This window comes from Leuciscus leuciscus, assembly GCF_965113295.1.
Source record: "Leuciscus leuciscus genome assembly, chromosome: 14".
Lineage (NCBI taxonomy): Eukaryota > Metazoa > Chordata > Actinopteri > Cypriniformes > Leuciscidae > Leuciscus > Leuciscus leuciscus.
Window position 1 is genome coordinate 42,036,503 of NC_138738.1, and position 20,011 is coordinate 42,056,513.

Here is a 20,011-nt window from a genome sequence, read left to right on the forward strand (position 1 = left end):
TTAGTTTGTCCTGTTTTATGTTTGTCATTCGCTATCAGTTATACCAGGGACGAACTGCTGAACATTCGGCAGTGCACACCAACTGATCACCAACCAGTTTTTGATTCTTCTGGCGTTTTGCGGAACATTGTCGTCGGTTGCGCCGCTGCACTGTGGAAACAGTATAAGACGCGCAGGCGTGGGAAGCGAGCCGGCACACTCGTTAAGCTCAGGCAGCGCGGATTCAGAACGGCGCTGCCTAGCATCCATCTGGCGAATGTCCGCTCTCTCCCTAACAAAATGGACGAACTACTTCTGCTCTCACGCAAAAACAAGGACTTTACCAACTCTGCTGCTCTGTGTTTCACGGAAACCTGGCTGAACGAAGCCATTCCGGACAGCGCGTTACATCTACCGGACTTTCAGCTGTTCAGAGCGGATCGCGATATGGAGTCAACGGGGAAAACGCGCGGTGGTGGGACATGCTTTTACATCAACAGAAGGTGGTGTACTGATGTAACTGTGTTAAGGAAGATGTGCTGTCCTGATGTGGAAGTGCTTTTCATTAACTGTAAGCCGTTCTACTCGCCGCGGGAGTTTTCCTCGCTCGTTCTCATCAGTGTTTACATTCCACCGCAAGCACACGTGAGTACGGCGCTGCAACAGCTGGCTGATCTGATCACAGAAACAGAACAACAACACCCGGACTCTGTTCTTATCATTCTCGGAGACTTTAATCAGGCAAAACTCACACGTGAACTGCCTAAATTCAAACAGCACATTACATGCCCCACCAGAGACAATAATATTTTGGACCATTGCTACACCACAACAAAGGATGCATATCGCTCCGTCGCCAGAGCAGCTCTAGGACTTTCCGATCACTGCCTGGTTCATCTTCTACCAACTTACAGGCAAAAACTTAAAACTGCTAAGCCAGTAATAAGGACTGTAAAGAGATGGACCAACGACACAGAGCAGGTCTTACAAGCCTGTTTTGAATGCACTGACTGGAGTGTTTTTGAAGCTGCTGCCAGCGATCTGGACGAGCTCACAGAGACTGTAACATCATACATCAGTTTCTGTGAGGATTTATGCATCCCTACCAGGACTTACTTATCATTCAACAATGATAAACCATGGTTCACACCAAAACTCAGACAGCTTCGTCAGGTCAAAGAAGATGCCTACAGGAGTGGGGATAGGATCTTGTATAATCAGGCCAGGAACACACTGACAAAGGAGATTGAAGTGGCTAAGAAGAGCTATGCCAAAAAGCTGGAAAACCAGTTTTCCTCCAACGACCCTGCATCAGTGTGGAAAGGCCTGAAAGACATTACCAACTACAAGACACCATCCCCCAGCATCGACAGCAACAAGCATCTTGCGAACGAGCTGAATGTCTTTTACTGTAGATTTGAGACCCCCGATCAGACACCCCATACCCGCCCTGACCATCTCTCTACACAGCCATCAACACCTCCAGCCATCCCCCTCCCCTCCCCCCCTGCACTTCAGATCAGTGAGGATAATGTGCGTCAGATCTTCAGGAAACAGAAGAGAAGGAAAGCACCAGGCCCAGACGGTGTTTCACCAGCCTGTCTGAAAACCTGCGCTGACCAGCTGGCCTCTATCTTCTCACTGATCTTCAACAGATCACTGGAGCAGTGCAAAGTCCCTCTCTGCTTTAAACGCTCCACCATCATCCCAATCCCGAAGAAACCAAAGATCACAGGACTCAATGACTACAGACCTGTTGCCTTAACATCTGTGGCCATGAAGTCATTCGAAAGACTGGTGTTAGCATATCTGAAGGACATCACTGGACCCTTGCTGGACCCCCTGCAGTTTGCCTACAGAGCAAACCGGTCTGTGGATGATGTGGTCAATATGGGACTGCATTACACCCTACAACATCTGGACAAACCAGGGACCTATGCAAGGATTCTGTTCGTGGACTTTAGTTCTGCCTTCAACACCATCGTCCCATCACTGCTCCAGACCAAACTGACCCAGCTCTCTGTCCCTAGCTCCATCTGTCAATGGATCACCAGCTTTCTGACAGACAGACAACAGCTAGTCAGAATGGGCAAAATCACGTCCGACAGCCGCACCATCAGCACCGGTGCTCCACAGGGATGTGTTCTCTCACCACTGCTCTTCTCCCTGTACACAAATGACTGCACCTCTAAAGACACCTCTGTCAAGCTCCTGAAGTTTGCGGACGACACTACTGTTATCGGACTCATCCGGAACGGTGACGAGTCTGCGTACAGACAGGAGGTGGAGCAGCTGGCTCTTTGGTGCAGTTATAACAACCTGGAGCTGAACACGCTCAAAACAGTGGAGATGATCGTGGACTTCAGGAGAAACCCCCCTGCACTCCCTTCACTCACCATCATGGACAGCACTGTGACTACAGTAGAGTCATTCAGGTTCCTGGGCACCACCATCTCTCAGGATCTGAAGTGGGACACTCACATAGACTCTATTGTGAAGAAAGCCCAACAGAGACTGTACTTCCTGCGTCAGCTGAGGAAATTCAACCTGCCACAGGAGCTGCTCGTACAGTTCTACTCAGCTGTCATCCAGTCCATCCTCTGCACTTCCATCACCGTCTGGTTTGGCTCTGCTACCAAAACCGACCTCCGTAGACTACAGCGGATAGTTCGGACTGCTGAGCGAATCACTGGCACTACCCTTCCCACACTCAAAGTACTGCACTCATCCAGAGTGAGTAAAAGGGCTCGCAAAATCACTCTGGACCCGTCACACCCAGCACACTTTCTGTTTGAACTGTTACCGTCTGGTCGACGCTACAGAGCACCGAGCACAAAAACAACCAGACACAGGAAAAGTTTCTTTCCCCAGGCCATCTACCTCATGAACACTTAAATGTTCCCCTACTGTGGAACAAACATGTGCAATACTTCCCTCAGACATTTCATTATAGCACCTTATAACTTTATATATATTTATAATTTATAATCTTTTATTTTTATTTTATTTTTATTTTTTCTATTTTTTTATTTTATTTATACCTATGTTACTTGTCACTTGTCTTGTCACTTTATATTGTATGTGTACTGGAAGCTACTGTCACCAAGACAAATTCCTCGTATGCGCAAGCATACTTGGCAATAAAGCTCTTTCTGATTCTGATTCTGATTCTGATTCTAAATAAGCATGATATATCTATTGTTTAATGCCCAGATGGCATGCACAATATCAAAATATAGAACTGTAAAATTAGGATGTGTAGTTGACATGCAGATAAGACGTCGGAGCGCAAAAATTTGAGATTTCTCCTGTCCAACAACAACCAGACCGTTATTTCCGGCGTGCCGATCGAGTCTGTCCCAAAAATACCTCTCAATGCGCCCTCGTGGACTCGCGCCAAGGGCCCTATAGGTCTGCACTACATGACGTCACCAAAGTGTGGACTCTGAGGAAGTCCACAAGTCCGGAGTGTGCCATTTGGGACAGGGCCTGTGTATATTTTAGACAACGAAATATGCGATAAAACACCATACTAACTATTTTCGTTTTCATTTAAAGAAATCTTAAACATGATAGCCACACAAATGTGGTTCAGGCAACGCGTATTGATTATATTCACTGCACATAACGTTTGCCTATTTATAAAAAAAACTAAATATAAAACACAAACCTGCCTCTTTTCGTTTTAAATATAATATAAAACCATTAAACATTTTAATATGGTCCAGGCAATATGTGCATTTGTACCAAACAACAGATTTTGCAGTAAACAACAATTTTTTACATACAATTATTACAATTTAAAATGACAAAACTCAACCCAGTCTCTTTTTGTTAAATTTCAGTTTTTATCAATAATAGCCATAATATTTTTTTTAAAGCGCTGACTTTGTATGTTTGACTGAATTGTTTGCTTTATTTGTATAGCTTCTTATAAAAGGTATAAGAAGCTATACAAATAAAGCAAACAATTCATTCAAACATACAAAGTCAGCGTTCTAATCTAACCATACAACGGTAAAGATAAATAGCTTATATGTATAGCTTTATTTGTATAGCTTCTTATAGAGCCCTGCACGGGCCTCAAATCTAGGCCCGAGCCCGGCCCTATTTTTTTTTTTTTACAGCGGTAGCCTGCCCTATTTGCAGCCATTAAAATATGTCCGTTTTGTTCGTTATGCTTCTTTTCTTTTCATTTCTTTATTAAGTTAATTTAGACAAATGTTTGGAGCATTAAAAAAAATTAAATAAATGACGACCAAGCAAGCCGAGCCAACAGCGAGTAAAACATGTTTGATCAATTTAGCCTCTCAAATCAACGCTAATACTTTACTTGGCTACAATAAAATCCATAGATATAAAACACTTCAAGCATATCACACAGACAGTTAGTTTAATGTTTATTTATTAAACCACAGTGAGTAATTTTTTTTAAATACTGAGGCAGGCTCAGGTTGCTCGCAACAGCGCTCGCAAACGAAATGAGCAATAGCCAATCTAAACAAATTAAATTAAATAAATCAAAAACAAACTTGCAGGTTATCTTACCTCAAAAATGCACCACAGAACATGGCCATTCTTTTTTCCAGTAGTTTCCAACAGTTAAACGGAAATAAAGTCCAATCAAACGAAAAGTTAGAACAGTCTCTTACAGAGCATCGTGGAGAAAAAGAATAGCATCCACAGTGGAAGATTTTAACCCAGTCCTCTCTTCTATCACTCTGCGATTTTTCTCTTAATATTCTCCATTATTTGCACATGAGGTGAATCGTTGGTTGCGCTGACGGGAAACCTTCTGTGTGTGTGTGTGTGTGTGTGCGTGCGTGCGTGAGACTGTCATCAATCATATGTCAGTGTAATTTTACGATTATGAAAGTTATGAGGTTATTAAATGTCTTTCTATGTTTGTTTTTCTATCGTCGACGTCAACTTCTCATATTTTTTTAATTAATGTCTAAAAATATAAAAAGAAGGATAACCCAAAAAAGGCCCGAGGCCCGGCCCGCATGTGAACTATGACGTGAAAATTGGCCCGAAGCCCGGCCCTAGGGGTGTAAAAAAGTCGGGGCCCGTCGGGCTCGGGCTGAAATGCAGGGCTTTAGCTTCTTATACCTTTTACTTATACTTTTATAATGGCTAATATTGATCAAAACTGAAATTTAACAAAAAGAGACTGGGTTGAGTTTTGTCATTTTAAATTGTAATAATTGTATGTAAAAATGTTAAAAACTGAATTGTTGTTTACTGCAAAATCTGTTGTTTGGTACAAATGCACATATTGCCTGGGCCATATTAAAATGTTTAATGGTTTTATATTATATTTAAAACGAAAAGAGGCAGGTTTGTGTTTTATATTTAGTTTTTTTTATAAATAGGCAAACGTTATGTGCAGTGAATATAATCAATACGCGTTGCCTGAACCACATTTGTGTGGCTATCATGTTTAAGATTTCTTTAAATGAAAACGAAAATAGTTAGTATGGTGTTTTATCGCATATTTCGTTGTCTAAAATATACACAGAGATAGCTGGAGTAGCAGAGCGAGCTGAGTGACGCGCGCTGCGTCAGAAGGTGGGCGGGGTTAGGATTTCCCAAGATTTTCTATGATGAAAGTGACCAATCATAAGAGGGTCAGTGCCCTCCTTGGTTTCCGCCCCCAAATTGTCAAAAGTCATGTAGACTCGAGCGAGCAGAAATCAGCTGAGCGAGCAGAAATCCACTGCGCGAGCAAAACAGCACTCCGCGAGCAGAAGCCCGCTGCGCGCAAGCAGGATTCCACTGTACAAGCAGAGTTAACCTATGAGAGTATGCCAGGCGCTCGCTCGCAGCTACCTGTACACCTCTCGGTTGTTGAATTTGTGCGCGAGTACTTTTATCATGCCAGCTGAAGGTTCATTTTTACGCGTGTGAAATAACATAATGTGCTCGTGAGCATGTCTTACACGCTCATAACTTTTGACATAAAAATAACGCCATACTTGCTCCCCGCGCCCCTCTCCTCCGCTCCTATGGCGTTATTTTTAGACTACGAGCATGCAACGCCGTTACGTTGTAAATTACACGAAATAAAAGTAATGCAGGTATGATTTTCATTCTATTCACCAGGAGCAGTTTCCATGTTTCATTAACAGTTATTGTTAATACTGTATATTCACCATGGTAACTGTCGTTTCCATATTAACCCCAAAATGCCACTATTTTTCTTTGTGGTATTTTTTATATTTTTAAATGACTGTAGTGGCTCATACCAACATTGTATTAACAAAAACTAGTTTGGAACTGCTATTTAATAGCTTTAGCATAATGTTTATTTATTAGAGGCTACTACATTTACATTTTACATTTACATTTATTCATTTAGCTGACGCTTTTATACAAAGCGACTTACAATTGCTATATATGTCAGAGGTCGCACGCCTCTGGAGCAACTAGGGGTTAAGTGTCTTGCTCAGGGACACATTGGTGTCTCACAGTGGATTCGAACCCGGGTCTCTCACGCCAAAGGCATGTGTCTTATCCATTGCGCCACCACCCCTATGTCTTTACTAGTCTTTACTATTAGTCATATTCTTACAATTTATGTTAAATAAAGGGGAAAAGTGCTTGTGTGTGCAAATTTTGTGTAAACGTGTTATAATTTGCCTATATAATATATACGTGTATATGTATGTATGTATGTATGTATGTATATATATATATATATATATATATATATATATATATATATATGCAAATCAGAACATGTTTAAACAAAATTTGTTTATATATATATATTCAATGTAAACTTTGATAATCATAATTAATAAATCGCAATTACAATTATGATTTTTGTAATAATCGTGCAGCCCTAACTTAGGTGAAGAAACCTGTTTATTATTTATTCATTTGATTTCGCAACTGTTCACTGATACGCCTACTGGCAATATTAAAGCAGTTTAAAACGTATCCCCTTAAAACGCTATTGGTCTCGACTATTTAAAAAGGTATATGACTTGGCGTAAAAAAAAATTTCAGTCAGAAGAATTTTTTTCACTTTAATCCCTGCACACACTCACACACACACATACACGCACGCACGCACGCACACGCACACGCACACACACACATACACACACATACACACACACTCACACACACACACACACACACACACGCACGCACGCACGCACGCACGCACACGCACATACACACACACACACACACACACACACACACACACACACACACACACACACACACACACACACACACACACACACACCTGTGGCTGTACCAAACATGAGTGTCGTGTGTTTTTCAGTGGAGGCGTACTTCAAACACAAATACTGATGGACCGCTCGGCGCCTCTGACCTCTGACCTCTGCAGCGGATCTTCTGATATCTATTTTTACGTTTGTGTTGTTCGTACACTGTACTATGATTCTGTATCATTAGATTATAAAACCTTTTTTAACTTTATTATTTGCATGTTCATCTAAACTGAAATTTTGTCATGTACCAATTTGGTCCTAAAAGCTCCATCTAGTGGCGAGATTGAGTCATTAGTTCATCATCTGACCCTCACATGGACATTTACTGCAGTGAGTTCAGCTCAGTTTCATGTAAAAGCCAATTCTCTGGATCTGAACATGCTTTTCTTCACATAATAAAGGGATGGTTCAGACAAAAATGATTGTTCTGTCATCATTTTCTCTCTTCCATGTCGTTCCAAACCATTTTCTTTTCTCTGCAGAACATAAAAGAGATGTTTAGCAGAATGTTCAACTACATCAGTCCTCAAAAAACAACCAAAAGGCCTCATAAGTGTCATAAAACTGTCCTTGCAAAAGTGTTCATCCCCCTTTTCTTTTCTTTTTTACATTTTGCTCAATACCCCATAATAACTAATGAAAATTTGTGACAACTTTGCAACTTTCTCAAAATAAAAAGCATAAGTTTGCAGCATAACAAAATGTGAAAAAATTAAGGGGTGTGAATACTTTCGCAATGGTTCAAGTGTCACATGACCGTTCATTCAGATATTTGAATGTTTATGTTCACAAATGTGACCCAGTCACGAGTCGCATGGGTTTATCTGTGGCAATAGCCAACAATACACTGTATGGGTCAAAATTATCGATTTTTCTTTTATGCCACAAATCAGTAGGATATTAAGTAAAGATCATGTTTCATGAAGATATTTAGTAAATGTCCTACCGTAAATATATAAAACTTTTATTTGTGTGAGTGAATGCTGCACAATCTCCAACATAAATGAAAACAACTGTTTCTTTTTTGCACCCTCAGATTCCAGATAGTTGTATGTATCTCAGACAAATATTGTCCTATCCTAACAAACCACACATCAATGTAAAGCTTATTTATTCAGCTTTCAGATGATGTATAAATCTAAATTTAAACAAATTGCCCCATGTGACTGGTTTTGTGGTCCAGGGTCACAAATGAGGTTTAAGAGCTTTTGGAGGAGAAGATATAAACTAAATAGATTTAGAGCAACATGAGGGCGAATTAGTTAGTGCAGTTTTAATAAAAGTGCTGATCTAATAATCTTCATGTGTTTGTGAGGTGAGCGCTCACGTGAGCTAGAGGATATTCGTGCGCTGTGTGTGTTTGTACGTTGGTGTGAATGGAAGATTATTGAGTTCTGCTCATGATCGGGGTGTGTGAAACGGCACCAGGGTGTTCGGAGACGTTTGAGTGGCTCAAATACTGAACGCCAGATCACACCTACCTGAGAGAGAGAGAGAGAGAGAGAGAGAGAGAGAGAGAGGGACAGAGAGAGAGAGAGCCAGAGAGAGAGAGAGAGAGAGAGATGGACATGGACATGAGAGAGAGAGAGAGCCAGAGAGAGAGACAGAGAGAGAGAGAGAGAGGCAGAGAGAGAGAGAGGCAGAGAGAGAGAGAGAGAGAGAGGCAGAGAGAGAGAGAGAGAGAGAGAGAGAGAGACATGGACATGAGTGGACATGGACATGAGTGGACGTGAGAGAATCCTGCAGACACAACAGAAACCACAGTCTCAACACAACCAAAGCTGGAGAACATCACATCTGAGATCTCACGGACGGCGCTTCGCTCTACGACGGTCCTGCACAGAGTTGGATCATGGGAATGTTTAGGACTTTTTGCCAAAGGAGTTGTAAGTCAGTCGCTCCATGTTCATGTCGTACTTTGATGTTGGAAGAGGCTTTTCTCTGCCACACGTGTTACATTACAGTGTTTTCCCAGCGATGCCATAGAAGAACCATTCTGGGAACTGTTCAGTAAACACTTCTGAAGAACACCATCATTTTAATAACCTCTTTTTTCCCACTTTAAAGTTTATTTTGTGCAATGGAATGCAAAAGTGTTCAGATGCCATTGAAGAACCTTTATTTTTAAGTGCAAACAAGAGCTCAGTTTTGTAGGAAACATTCAAACTCATTTTCCCCATAATGAGTAACGGCAGTGCTGTGGCGCTGGGAAGCGCGGGAGTGGTTTGGGTCACTCCTCTTCTGGGCGCCACCCTGATCACCATGTGTGTTCTCGGCGTGACGGGTAACCTGTACACCCTTGCCATCATGCGGTCGGCTACGCTTCGGCGCGCCGGATCCTTATACGTCTTCATCCTCAATCTAGCGACAGCTGATCTACTCTATCTCGGCACCATCCCATTCGTCGTCTGCACATATTTCGCCCACGATTGGTTCTTCGGGGAAATGGGCTGCCGGCTGCTATTGAGTCTGGATCTGCTCACAATGCACGCGAGTGTGTTTGTGTTGGTGGCGATGAGTTTGGAGCGCTACCGCGCCGTTGCCACGCCTTTCCGCGCACGACGGTCCACCACCCGCGGACACTGGCTAATGGCGTTGGGAATATGGGCTGCTGCGTTTGTGCTAACGCTCCCGATGATGGTGATGATCCGACTCCGAGAGGGACGTCCTGCAACAGCGGGGCTTGTTAAACGCATATGCTTCCCAACATGGACGCCCGAGGCCTTTAAGGCGTATCTCACCGCGCTCTTCTTCACTAGCATGCTCCTGCCCGGCCTGCTGATGGTCGGACTCTACGCGGGTCTCGCCCGCCGGTACTGGGCCGCTCAGGCCAACCTGACCCGTGGATCCTCGACATCCATCCGCCGGCGCAGACTGAAACACAAAGTGGTGGGAATGATCTTCTGCATTGTCTTGGCGTACTGGGCGTGTTTCCTGCCGTTCTGGGGCTGGCAGATGGCCAAGCTCTTCTCATCTGAGTCGCTCCGTTCGCTGTCGCCCGCCGCTCACACCTACGTCAACTTCTTTGTCACCTGCCTAACGTACGGAAACAGCTGCGTCAACCCGCTGCTTTACACGCTACTGACACGCAACTACCGTGACTACCTGGCCCAGAGAGGTCAGTCCTCGGGGTCGGCCGCAGGGACCAACGCGCTCCAGGATCAGATAGGATGACTTCTGTTGTGAGAGTGTAACGTGACTTTAGAAATCAGCGGATATCAGCTGTTTTTGTTTTTTCAATTTTTTACCCTTGATTACTAAAACGTTCAAAAGTAACAAAAATGTGTCATCTCTGCACGCAACAAAATTGCAAAACTATTGCTTATTGCAGAGCCAGATGACGTCCAGCAACTACCGGTCTCTGGACGTAATAGGTGGACCTAACCTACATCCAGAGAGGAGGAGTTTAACATCAAGCTCCACCCATTATGTCAAGAGAGGAGGAGTTGAACATCAAGCTCTACCCATTACATCAAGAGAGGAGGAGTTTAGCATCAAGCCCCACCAATTATGTCAAGAGAGGAGGAGTTTACCATCAAGCTCCACCCATTATGTCAAGAGAGGAGCTTGACGTCAACCTCCACCCATTACGTACAGAGAGGAGGAGTTTAACATCAAGCTCCACCCATTATGTCAAGAAAGGAGCTTGACGTCAACCTCCACCCATTACGTACAGAGAGGAGGAGCTCGACGTCAAGTTCTGCCCATTACATCCAGAGAGGAGGAGCTTGACATCAACCTCCACCCATTACGTTCAGAGAGGAGTGCTTGATGTCAAACTTCACCCATTACATCCATATAGGGTGGGGGTGGCGCAATGGATAAGACACATGCCTTTGGTGTGAGAGACCCGGGTTCTAATCCACTGTGAGACACCAATGTGTCCCTGAGCAAGACACTTAACCCCTAGTTGCTCCAGAGGCGTGCGACCTCTGACATATATAGCAATTGTAAGTCGCTTTGGATAAAAGCGTCAGCTAAATGAATAAATGTAAATGTAAATTACATCCATAGAGGAGGAGCTTGATGTCAAACTTCACCCATTACATCCTTAGAGGAGGAGCTTGATGTCAAGCTCTTCCCATTACATCCAGACAGGAGGAGCTTGACGTCAAGCGCCACCCATTACGTACAGAGAGGAGTGGCTTGATGTCAAACTTCACCCATTACATCCATAGAGGAGGAGCTTGATGTCAAGCTCCACCCATTACATCCAGAGAGGAGGAGCTCGACCTCAATCTCCAGCCATTGGCTCTGCAGTGAACAGCCTCTCAAAATAATAGGTGTGTTCGACTTACAGCGGCGCTGCACAGACCGATCCTTGTTTGATATTAAAGTACTGTGAGAGCGATTAGAGAGCAGACGCTCCGAACACACATATTGATTGTAACTTTTTATAATTTAAAATTTATATATCGGGTCTTAATATTCATTCAATTCAATTCAGTTCACATTTATATGTATAGTGCTTTTCACAATACACAGTTTCAAAGCAGCTTTACAGAAAATGTATGAGTCCACATTACAATTTAAAGTGATCTGTTATCAGAGGGAACTGTCGAAGTTATGTATTTCAGAAATGTACATAATCACAGTTAGCTAAAAATCTATTCATTTAAACAATATAATAATTTAAGGCAGAAACAATGAGCACATTGAAGTAATGAATACTTGTTTGTTATCAAATGATTATGACATTTAGAAAACTGTAGCACTGGTGCGTGTTGATTCATGAATTAATATTTGCGGATGTTCGATTGGACACATCAACAGCAGAAGATATGGGATTTGGGAAGTGTTTCTCTTCCCTCTGATAAGCTGATAAGTCCCTATTTGCTGTCTTCACTACACATGATAATATGGTTAATGGTTAGAATTTTATTATTTGCATCTATGGTTGTTTATAACTGCTGTTTTGAACTGTGTGTGACCCGTCGGATCAGACCTGAGATCCATGTTTACACCAGAGAAACGCTGCTCAATATAGTTTGAATCTGTATTGTAGCTGCAAGTTTTGAATATTAATTACACTGATGGACTGTCTTTATGGTGCTTGTTTTTATTTCTGTGTACCTGTGGGCTTTTAAGATTAATATAAAATAGTTCATGCAATACTGTCTCCTCACAAGTTAAATTATTAAAATGTTTAAGCTAGCCTAAATAAAGTTCATTCACTCATGATCATTCGGACAACTGGCAAGTGAACTCTTAAATGGGTGTGTGTGTGTGTGTGTGTGTGTGTGTGTGTGTGCGTGCGTGTGGAATCTGTTTTCTGTCCGTCACATTCCTCAGCTCTTGCTTCAGATCTTTTCGAGTCTGTCTGTAAATTATCATGAGGATCCTGTTGCTCTGAACTGAACTCAATCATTTAACACAATGAAAAAATACAGTACATAAAGGGAAATGTTTCTTTCTGACAGACATGAAATCAGAGTGACAGTTTTCAGCTTTCTCATCTGATGAATCAACACTTCAGATTCTTTTCACAGGACATTTTTAATTTTCAGCTGATATATATATATATATATATTGAGAGAGAGAGAGAGAGAGAGAGAGATGATTCTCCTACAATGATAAAACTAATATACAGTCAAATAAAAATTATTCAGACACTAGATATCATTTTTGATATATTTTCATTAGTGTGATCAGGACACTATAGTTCATTTATGTAAGTGAGGAGGACAAAATAAAGTAAACTGTGACATATTATACCCAAATATTCTACATTCAGTGACTACCAGTAAAACTTTGGGAGCAATAATGATTGGGACACTTTGAGCTGATCATGTGTTGCTGAAGTGTTTTGTCTTTAATTGCTAATGCTCTTTTTACACACAGACTGAACAAAATGAAGCATTGCTTGGTGATTGGTTGAGCTAAACTGGTATTATCTAATTGTGTAGTTAAATTTAACAGCTGACAGATATTCAACATAATTCATGTGTGAGACAGTCTAACAGAAGGACGGACAAAACCAGTCAAATATCAACTTTGAGTTCTGCTCATATTTTGTTACCATTTTCTAAACTATAGCGAATAAACTGTGATAATGTGAGAAATGTTGAAGGTGTGTGAATAAAATTTGGTTTGACTCATTCATATATATATATATATATATATATATATATATATATAGTTTTATCATGATATCACACTGCTCAAACACAAAGAACACTCAGAGAAACAGCGAGTCCTTTCACATTCCGTCAGTGGATTTATTCGACACTTTCTTTGGTACATTCATGGAAGACAGAAGCTGGTGAAGAACACGAGGTCTGACACACTGAAGACCGGAGCGACAGGAGCGAGACAGTCCTGCTCATTTGACCTTAATGCTGACGACCTTGACGTCTCCCTTCACGTGCACGTGTTTGAACACGTCGTCACCGAAGCGGTTCGGGAAGCTCATCATGGTGCCTTCTGGGAGTTTGATGTAGAAAGTGTCGTTGTTGAAGGTGATGGTCAGCTGTTGGGAGAGACACGGACACACGCTGAGATTTAACACGCTTTTCAACGTCACCATCATATTAAAGTGATGACCCCTGTAGTCAATAATATTATCCCTTAAAACTCATCTAACTGCTGATCACCAAAAATTACATATTACAATTATGTATTATATACATAAGTTTTAGCCCTTAAAAAAAAATTTCTTCGTGTCTTAAAATGTCTTGAATGTAACTCGACACCCTTGCCTCATTAAGTATACGCGGTTCTATGAATATGCAAATGAGCCCCGCCTCCACTCACTCACTCAGCTCAGAGATCCACTGGTTGACGATCACACGTTGATCTGATTGGTTACAAGGTAGTTTGTGACGTCAGAAACACCAGCGATTTCAAAGCGTGTGTTTGAGACTGTCTTTGGTTCACTGCAGTTTTAAGGAGGAAATACTCAGCAATGCTGCCGACTTATGAATTTACACATGGTTTGTCTTAAAGCGTATTAAAAACACCACATACACACATAAACAACATTAAAAGCTGGATTTTCAGCACAAAGGGACTTTAAGTTATGAAAATGTTATTTCTGAATGTTCAAAATGTCCATTTTGGGAATGAATGGGTTAAAGTGCATTAGCTATTATAAGGCGTGTGATGGCAGCATTATTCATCCTCAAACCTCGGACCGGTGGGCGGTTTATTGCATGTATAGTTAAAGGGTAACTCTTTATGACTCATTGTGTCATGAGTTTCTGTAATCTGTGAACGGACTAAATCCAGGCACGTAGATACTGGAAACACTGCAGAACTGGTCAAAGAACACACAGATAAAACTTTAGGTTTGATCTACATCTATTTAGAGCCTCTTTACACTGAACAAAGCTTCATCTTAGCCAGTATTGGTGCATTTACACTGGAGTGTTGAACACTGAATGCATAGCCAACGTGAAATTTGTAGTTTATAGAAGAACAGACTTTTTAAAGGTGTTTTTAATCGGCTTTAAGACAAACCATGTGTAAATTCATAAGTCGACAGCATTGCTGAGTATTTCCTCCTTAAAACTGCAGTGAACCAAAGACAGTCTCAAACACACGCTTTGAAATCGCTGGTGTTTCTGACATCACAAACTACCTTGTAACCAATCAGATCAACGTGTGATCGTCAACCAGTGGATCTCTGAGCTGAGTGAGTGAGTGGAGGCGGGGCTCATTTGCATATTCATAGAACCGCGTATACTAAATGAGGCAAGGGTGTCGAGTTACATTCAAGATATTTTAAGGCATGAAGAAATTTTTCAAGGAAAAAAACGCTGAAATATGTCATTTGGTGATCAAAGATGAGTTTTAAGGGATACAATTATAGACTACAGGGGAACTTTAAACGACAGAAATCCAGAAAGATGCAAGTAAAATGTCAAAAAAGGCCAGAAGAACACTGTGATTGTTAAATTAATTCTCAGAACAGCATCACTATTATTCTGGTCTCGTCGCTGTAATTTTTTTCCCATCTAATTCAGCTTAAAAACATACCGCCCTAAATTAAGTGTAATCGTACCTAGTTAAATCTTGTATAACTTTAAAACCTGGTTAAATTATTTTGATTAAAGTTAAAGTAATGGGAACACTTTTGTCATGACCTATTGATCATGAGTGGTTTGAGATGTGTCAGAGGTCAGAGGTCACTCACCTTGAACTCCTCGCCCTGCTGAAAGGGGAAGCACTGCTCACGGTGCTCGGATCCCCATCCGCCCTGTTTGGAGTTGCACACGATGGTGTTGTTGTCGCCCTGGGAGTGGAAACGAGGGTTGAAGTGAAGGGCGATTGCCTCTGAGTCGTGACCGATGTTGATCGAGAACCTGAGGACATAGAGACACATTAGAGGACACCTTTATGACCTTTAGCTCTTACAAAACCTGTCGTCTTCTGTCGTTATCATAGACTGTAAAAGATTTGTAGTGTGTGTGACGTCACTCGTAGTGTTTCTGAAGAGCATTTCTGAAGCCCAAAGTGGGCGGAGCCGGCCGTCGCCATCTTGGCAGCGTCACTCCCGGATAAACGTAAATGTGCAGCGAGGCGGATTAGCTGAGGTGACGTGACGCTAACAGACAAACGGCTAGTAGTGACATCAGCGGCAATCCACCTGTCACTCAAGTTATGCAGAAATTTAAGGCTTAATATAATTTAAACGGATGAGTTATACAAATATTCACCCCCCTCACAGTCGAAGGGCAAAATTATCTATATAGACCAAAACCACTTTTTGCACCAGACTGTAAACATGTTTTTTTCTGCTGTAAAGTTGGGCATTTTAACATGGGGGTTTATGGGATTGAGTATCTTCTGCAGCCGGTCTCTAGTGGCCAGTGGATGAACTGCAGTTTAAGTCTCTCAGTGTTGGATTCAAGAGAGAGACCGGACGGTTGCCGCTTGGTCTATATGCACAGCTTACAAAAATAAGGTCTAAAAACATTCTGCTGATGTTCCCATCAAGTTATTTCTGAATGTTTGTTCTCTGAAAACGTCCAGTTTTTAAAAGGTTGTTTCTTTTTTAAATATGAATGTGAACATTCCATTGTATCATTCTTCAAACATTACGGGAACGTTACTTTTGAATGTTCTCTGAACGTTACATTTAAAAAAACGTTACATGAACATCCAACTGAAATTCCATGAATGATGTATAAATGATGTTTTGAGACCATTATTAAAGAGCAGATAACCTTGAATGAATGTTTTATTAACATTCACGGTTATGGCACGTACCCATCACAGCCCGGTTTGATCTTCCCAGAGACCTTCATCTCCATCCCGGCCTTAAAGCTCATGTCATTTATTGTGAACACCTGTTAGATACGGAGGAAAACAGTTTGAGTTTGTTTTCAGTCTTTGCTTTTTCCCTGCCTGTCAGTTTCAGGAAACACTTTATTTTACAGTGTCCTTGATACATATGTTACATGTACATAGTAATAACAGTAAATTATGCATAATTACATGCAACTAACCCTCAACCAAACCCTAACCCTATAGTAAGTACATGTAGTTAATTATTATTACTCAGTATTTAAATATATAATAACACCTTAAAATAAAGTGTAACTCAGTTTCATTATTAGTTGCCTTGGTTACTGATTTGACTTGTCATTCTGTTCATCTGTGTTGCAGTGTTTGTTTCTTGTGTTTAAAGTCCTCGTGTTTTATTTTAGTTTGAGTGTCTCATGGTCTCTGCCTGGATTCTGCTGAGTTTCATGTTGTGATCATTTATTAAAGACTTTTTGAATCATATCATCTTCATTGCAGTGTGATCAACTACAGATCGAGACGCTTATATAACGTAACATGGACACAGTTGTGAGAGGATTCCACAGTTTTCTAGTTTCTTCACAGCGATGATGGATCTGTTAATTACTGTTTAACCTGTGATTCCTGAAGCTGTCAATAAGAGGAACGGTTGTTTGACTGTTATCTGAGCGCCCAAACCCAACGTTAATGATAAACCTTGGATAATAAAGTCATAAAGACACAAACAGGAAGATATTGAGCAAACATTTGATCTAACACACCTTAGTGCTTAGAGACGACAGGTCTGTATGTCGTCTCTAAGACGCAATTAACACTGATAATCAAGGCAAACGAGAAAGAAACTCAAGCATCAAATAGCTCTGATTTGAACCACATTTTGGTCCATATATTACCCAAGTTTGGGTAAAAAATGGACAAACCCAACCATTGGGTTACATTTTTTAATACATTTTTAACCCAACGGTTGGATTCATCCATATTTGACCCAAATTTGAGTTAAAACAACCCTGCAAGTGTATATTGATGCCTTTCTGATAAATGTTATATTGCAGAATGAGTGTGTGTGTTAGTCTCATAATCTGTGTAACGTTTCTCTTTGATAGTGAAGTTTGAATGCTGCAGAACCCCATGAAACCCACTGAGGGGCCGTTTACACGACACCGTTTTCAACTAAAAAAAAACTAAACGTTTTATGCGTTTCGTCCGTATATTTACACAACAACAGTGTTTTGGGTGTCTGAAAACGCAAACTTTTGAAAATGTGTTTCAAAGTGCAAGTTTTAAAAAATTATCTCTGTGTAAACAACAAAAATGTGAATCTGTGAAAACGCTGACGTCATGCACATGCGTATTACGTGTTCAGTCTGTAGTGTTTCATCGCCATCTACTGGCCTGGCAGCAGAATACAGCGGTTTTAGTCGTTTTCGCGGATCCGTGTGAATGGGGATCGTTTTGATAAAGGTGTCTGTAGGCGGAAAACTCGAAGGAAAAACTCCTCCGCTTTAAGCATATCGCTGTCGTGTAAACGTACCCTGAATGTCCACACAACAGCAAGTCACTCAGTGTGTCTGTATCTGTCTGTCTGACATTCACACACCTGTCTGTCTACCTGTGCCCTCACACACCTGTCTGTCTGTCTGTCTGTGCCCTCACACACCTGTCTGTGCCCTCACACACCTGTCTGTCTACCTGTGCCCTCACACACCTGTCTGTCTACCTGAGCCCTCACACACCTGTCTGTCTACCTGAGCCCTCACACACCTGTCTGTCTACCTGAGCCCTCACACACCTGTCTGTCTGTCTGTCTGTGCCCTCACACACCTGTCTGTGCCCTCACACACCTGTCTGTCTGTCTGTCTATGCCCTCACACACCTGTCTGTCTGTCTGTCTGTGCCCTCACACACCTGTCTGTCTACCTGAGCCCTCACACACCTGTCTATCTGACATTCACACAAACTCTTTGATCACTCAAAACTTCATTCAGTCATTTGTAGGAACTCATCAGTGGCAGATTCAGCTGTAGAGTTTACTTTATTTATATTACAATATTTTGCAGCCATTTTTGTTTGTCTGGAAATCATTGTATATCTTTTTTTTTTGTTTTTTAGTAATTATTAGCATGACATATTAAATCTTGCCAAAATCTGGATTATTTCATGTTAATTTCCTCATGAAGTCACTCATTTCCTCATGGAGTCAGAGCACCTATGAGACTCTAATCTAATATACTCTAATCTAATCTAATCTAATATAATCGAATCTAATATACTCTAATATAATCTAATCTAATATACTCTAATATACTCTAATATAATCTAATATACTCTAATATAATATAATATACTCTAATATAATATAATATACTCTAATATAATATAATATAATATAATATATAATATAATATAATATAATATAATATAATATATAATATAATATAATATAATATAATATAATATAATATAATATAAAGTGACTTACCATCTTGTTGTTTGGTGGTGGAGCTGCAGCTGTGTGTCTCGTTCACCTGTTGCTCCTCATTATAAACCCAGGAGGCGGAGCTCAAGAACCCTGTCCAATAGGAAGAGAGCAGAGCGAGGAGACTGAACCAATCACACTCAACTGACTCAATCAATATAACTGTTATCTTTGAGATTCCCTCATGAATAGACTCTTGATTCAGTATCTGACCCAGAGCGGCATGATAACATCACATATTACAGTCCACATGTCGCTAATAATATAGAACATGTTAGGAATGCTTTTGTGGGAACTGACACTAACATAGTAGTTTACTTGATAAACTCTAGCTCGAATTATTACTGAGCTTTTTTATTCAACGAACATTATCGTTATACATTTGTTCAATTGCAAAAAAATAATAACAAAAAATATATATGTTTGGGTAATCCGTAAATAAAGGAAAAATAACTACAAAATCAAATAAATACTTATTTAGAAACGTATCTGTCCATCACAGTTGGTTGCAATGCAGATATCGAGTAGATTAACAGTCTTTAGTCTCATAATTCTCAGGAGAACAGATAAACAACCAACATTACACAAACTCAAGTCTTAAATAACAAGGAGAAGTAATGAGATAATGAAGAGAACAGGTGAACATAATGATTAATCATGGAAAACTGGATCAAATGACAGGCATAGGGAAGACCGAAGCTAAACACAATGAAAACTCAAACAACTTACTTTTCATAGAGTCTCTAATGTACAGTTTCACTTCACTCAACAAAACCATAACGTCTGAGTTCTTATTAGTATACTTTGATCAAACATATAAGCAAATGAATAAAAACATTTGTCATCATCTTCAGAACAATCAATGAAGCCAAAAAGTACATTTTGCCATAAAAGTGTGATACATTTCTGTAATTAAACCACAGTATAACACACAGAATAAGTACAATGCCAAAAATAGGTGCGTTTTCCTGATAGTTACCACAGAAAAATGGAGATTTTCTCTTCAGCTGTGACTGATGTGAGCTGGGTTTGTCCCCTCGAGGATGATCAGTCCATGTTT

General features: G+C 40.8%; 3 protein-coding genes across 4 annotated transcripts in view; 2 read left to right on the plus strand and 1 right to left on the minus strand.

Moving 5' to 3' along the window:
* The window catches only part of LOC309473930 (arf-GAP with dual PH domain-containing protein 1), a 37,774-nt gene extending 30,126 nt beyond the window's left edge, over positions 1-7,648 (plus strand). For both annotated transcript variants that reach the window (XM_082136212.1, XM_082136213.1), the window contains one exon: positions 7,280-7,648. In XM_082136212.1, the coding sequence (XP_081992338.1) occupies positions 7,280-7,308 (29 nt within the window). In that variant the 3' untranslated portion in view covers positions 7,309-7,648. The remainder of the gene's footprint in view (positions 1-7,279) is intronic.
* A 578-nt stretch (positions 7,649-8,226) lies between these two features.
* Positions 8,227-10,405, plus strand: uts2r4 (urotensin-2 receptor 4). The gene has a single exon (XM_082136220.1). The coding sequence runs from the start codon at positions 9,411-9,413 to the stop codon at positions 10,401-10,403; it is 993 nt and encodes a 330-aa protein (XP_081992346.1). The 5' UTR covers positions 8,227-9,410; the 3' UTR covers positions 10,404-10,405.
* A 3,018-nt stretch (positions 10,406-13,423) lies between these two features.
* Positions 13,424-19,030, minus strand: lgals2b (lectin, galactoside-binding, soluble, 2b). Its single transcript, XM_082136267.1, has 4 exons — positions 18,955-19,030; positions 16,440-16,519; positions 15,364-15,532; positions 13,424-13,698 (listed from the first exon to the last, which is right to left on the minus strand). Exons 1-4 carry the CDS (start codon positions 18,955-18,957, stop codon positions 13,552-13,554), a joined length of 399 nt encoding a protein of 132 aa, XP_081992393.1. The 5' UTR covers positions 18,958-19,030; the 3' UTR covers positions 13,424-13,551.
* Between the last annotated feature and the right edge of the window lie 981 nt (positions 19,031-20,011).

Bases quoted from the DNA above. Each gene is read 5' to 3' on its own strand.
- uts2r4 (XM_082136220.1), top strand. From the start codon at position 9,411: ATGAGTAACGGCAGTGCTGTGGCGCTGGGAAGCGCGGGAGTGGTTTGG.
- lgals2b (XM_082136267.1), bottom strand. The intron at 15,533-16,439 runs GTACGTGCCATA...CTATGTCCTCAG, and splicing joins ATCAAACCGGGCTGTGATGG to GTTCTCGATCAACATCGGTC. The intron at 13,699-15,363 runs GTGAGTGACCTC...CTCTCCCAACAG, and splicing joins AGCAGGGCGAGGAGTTCAAG to CTGACCATCACCTTCAACAA.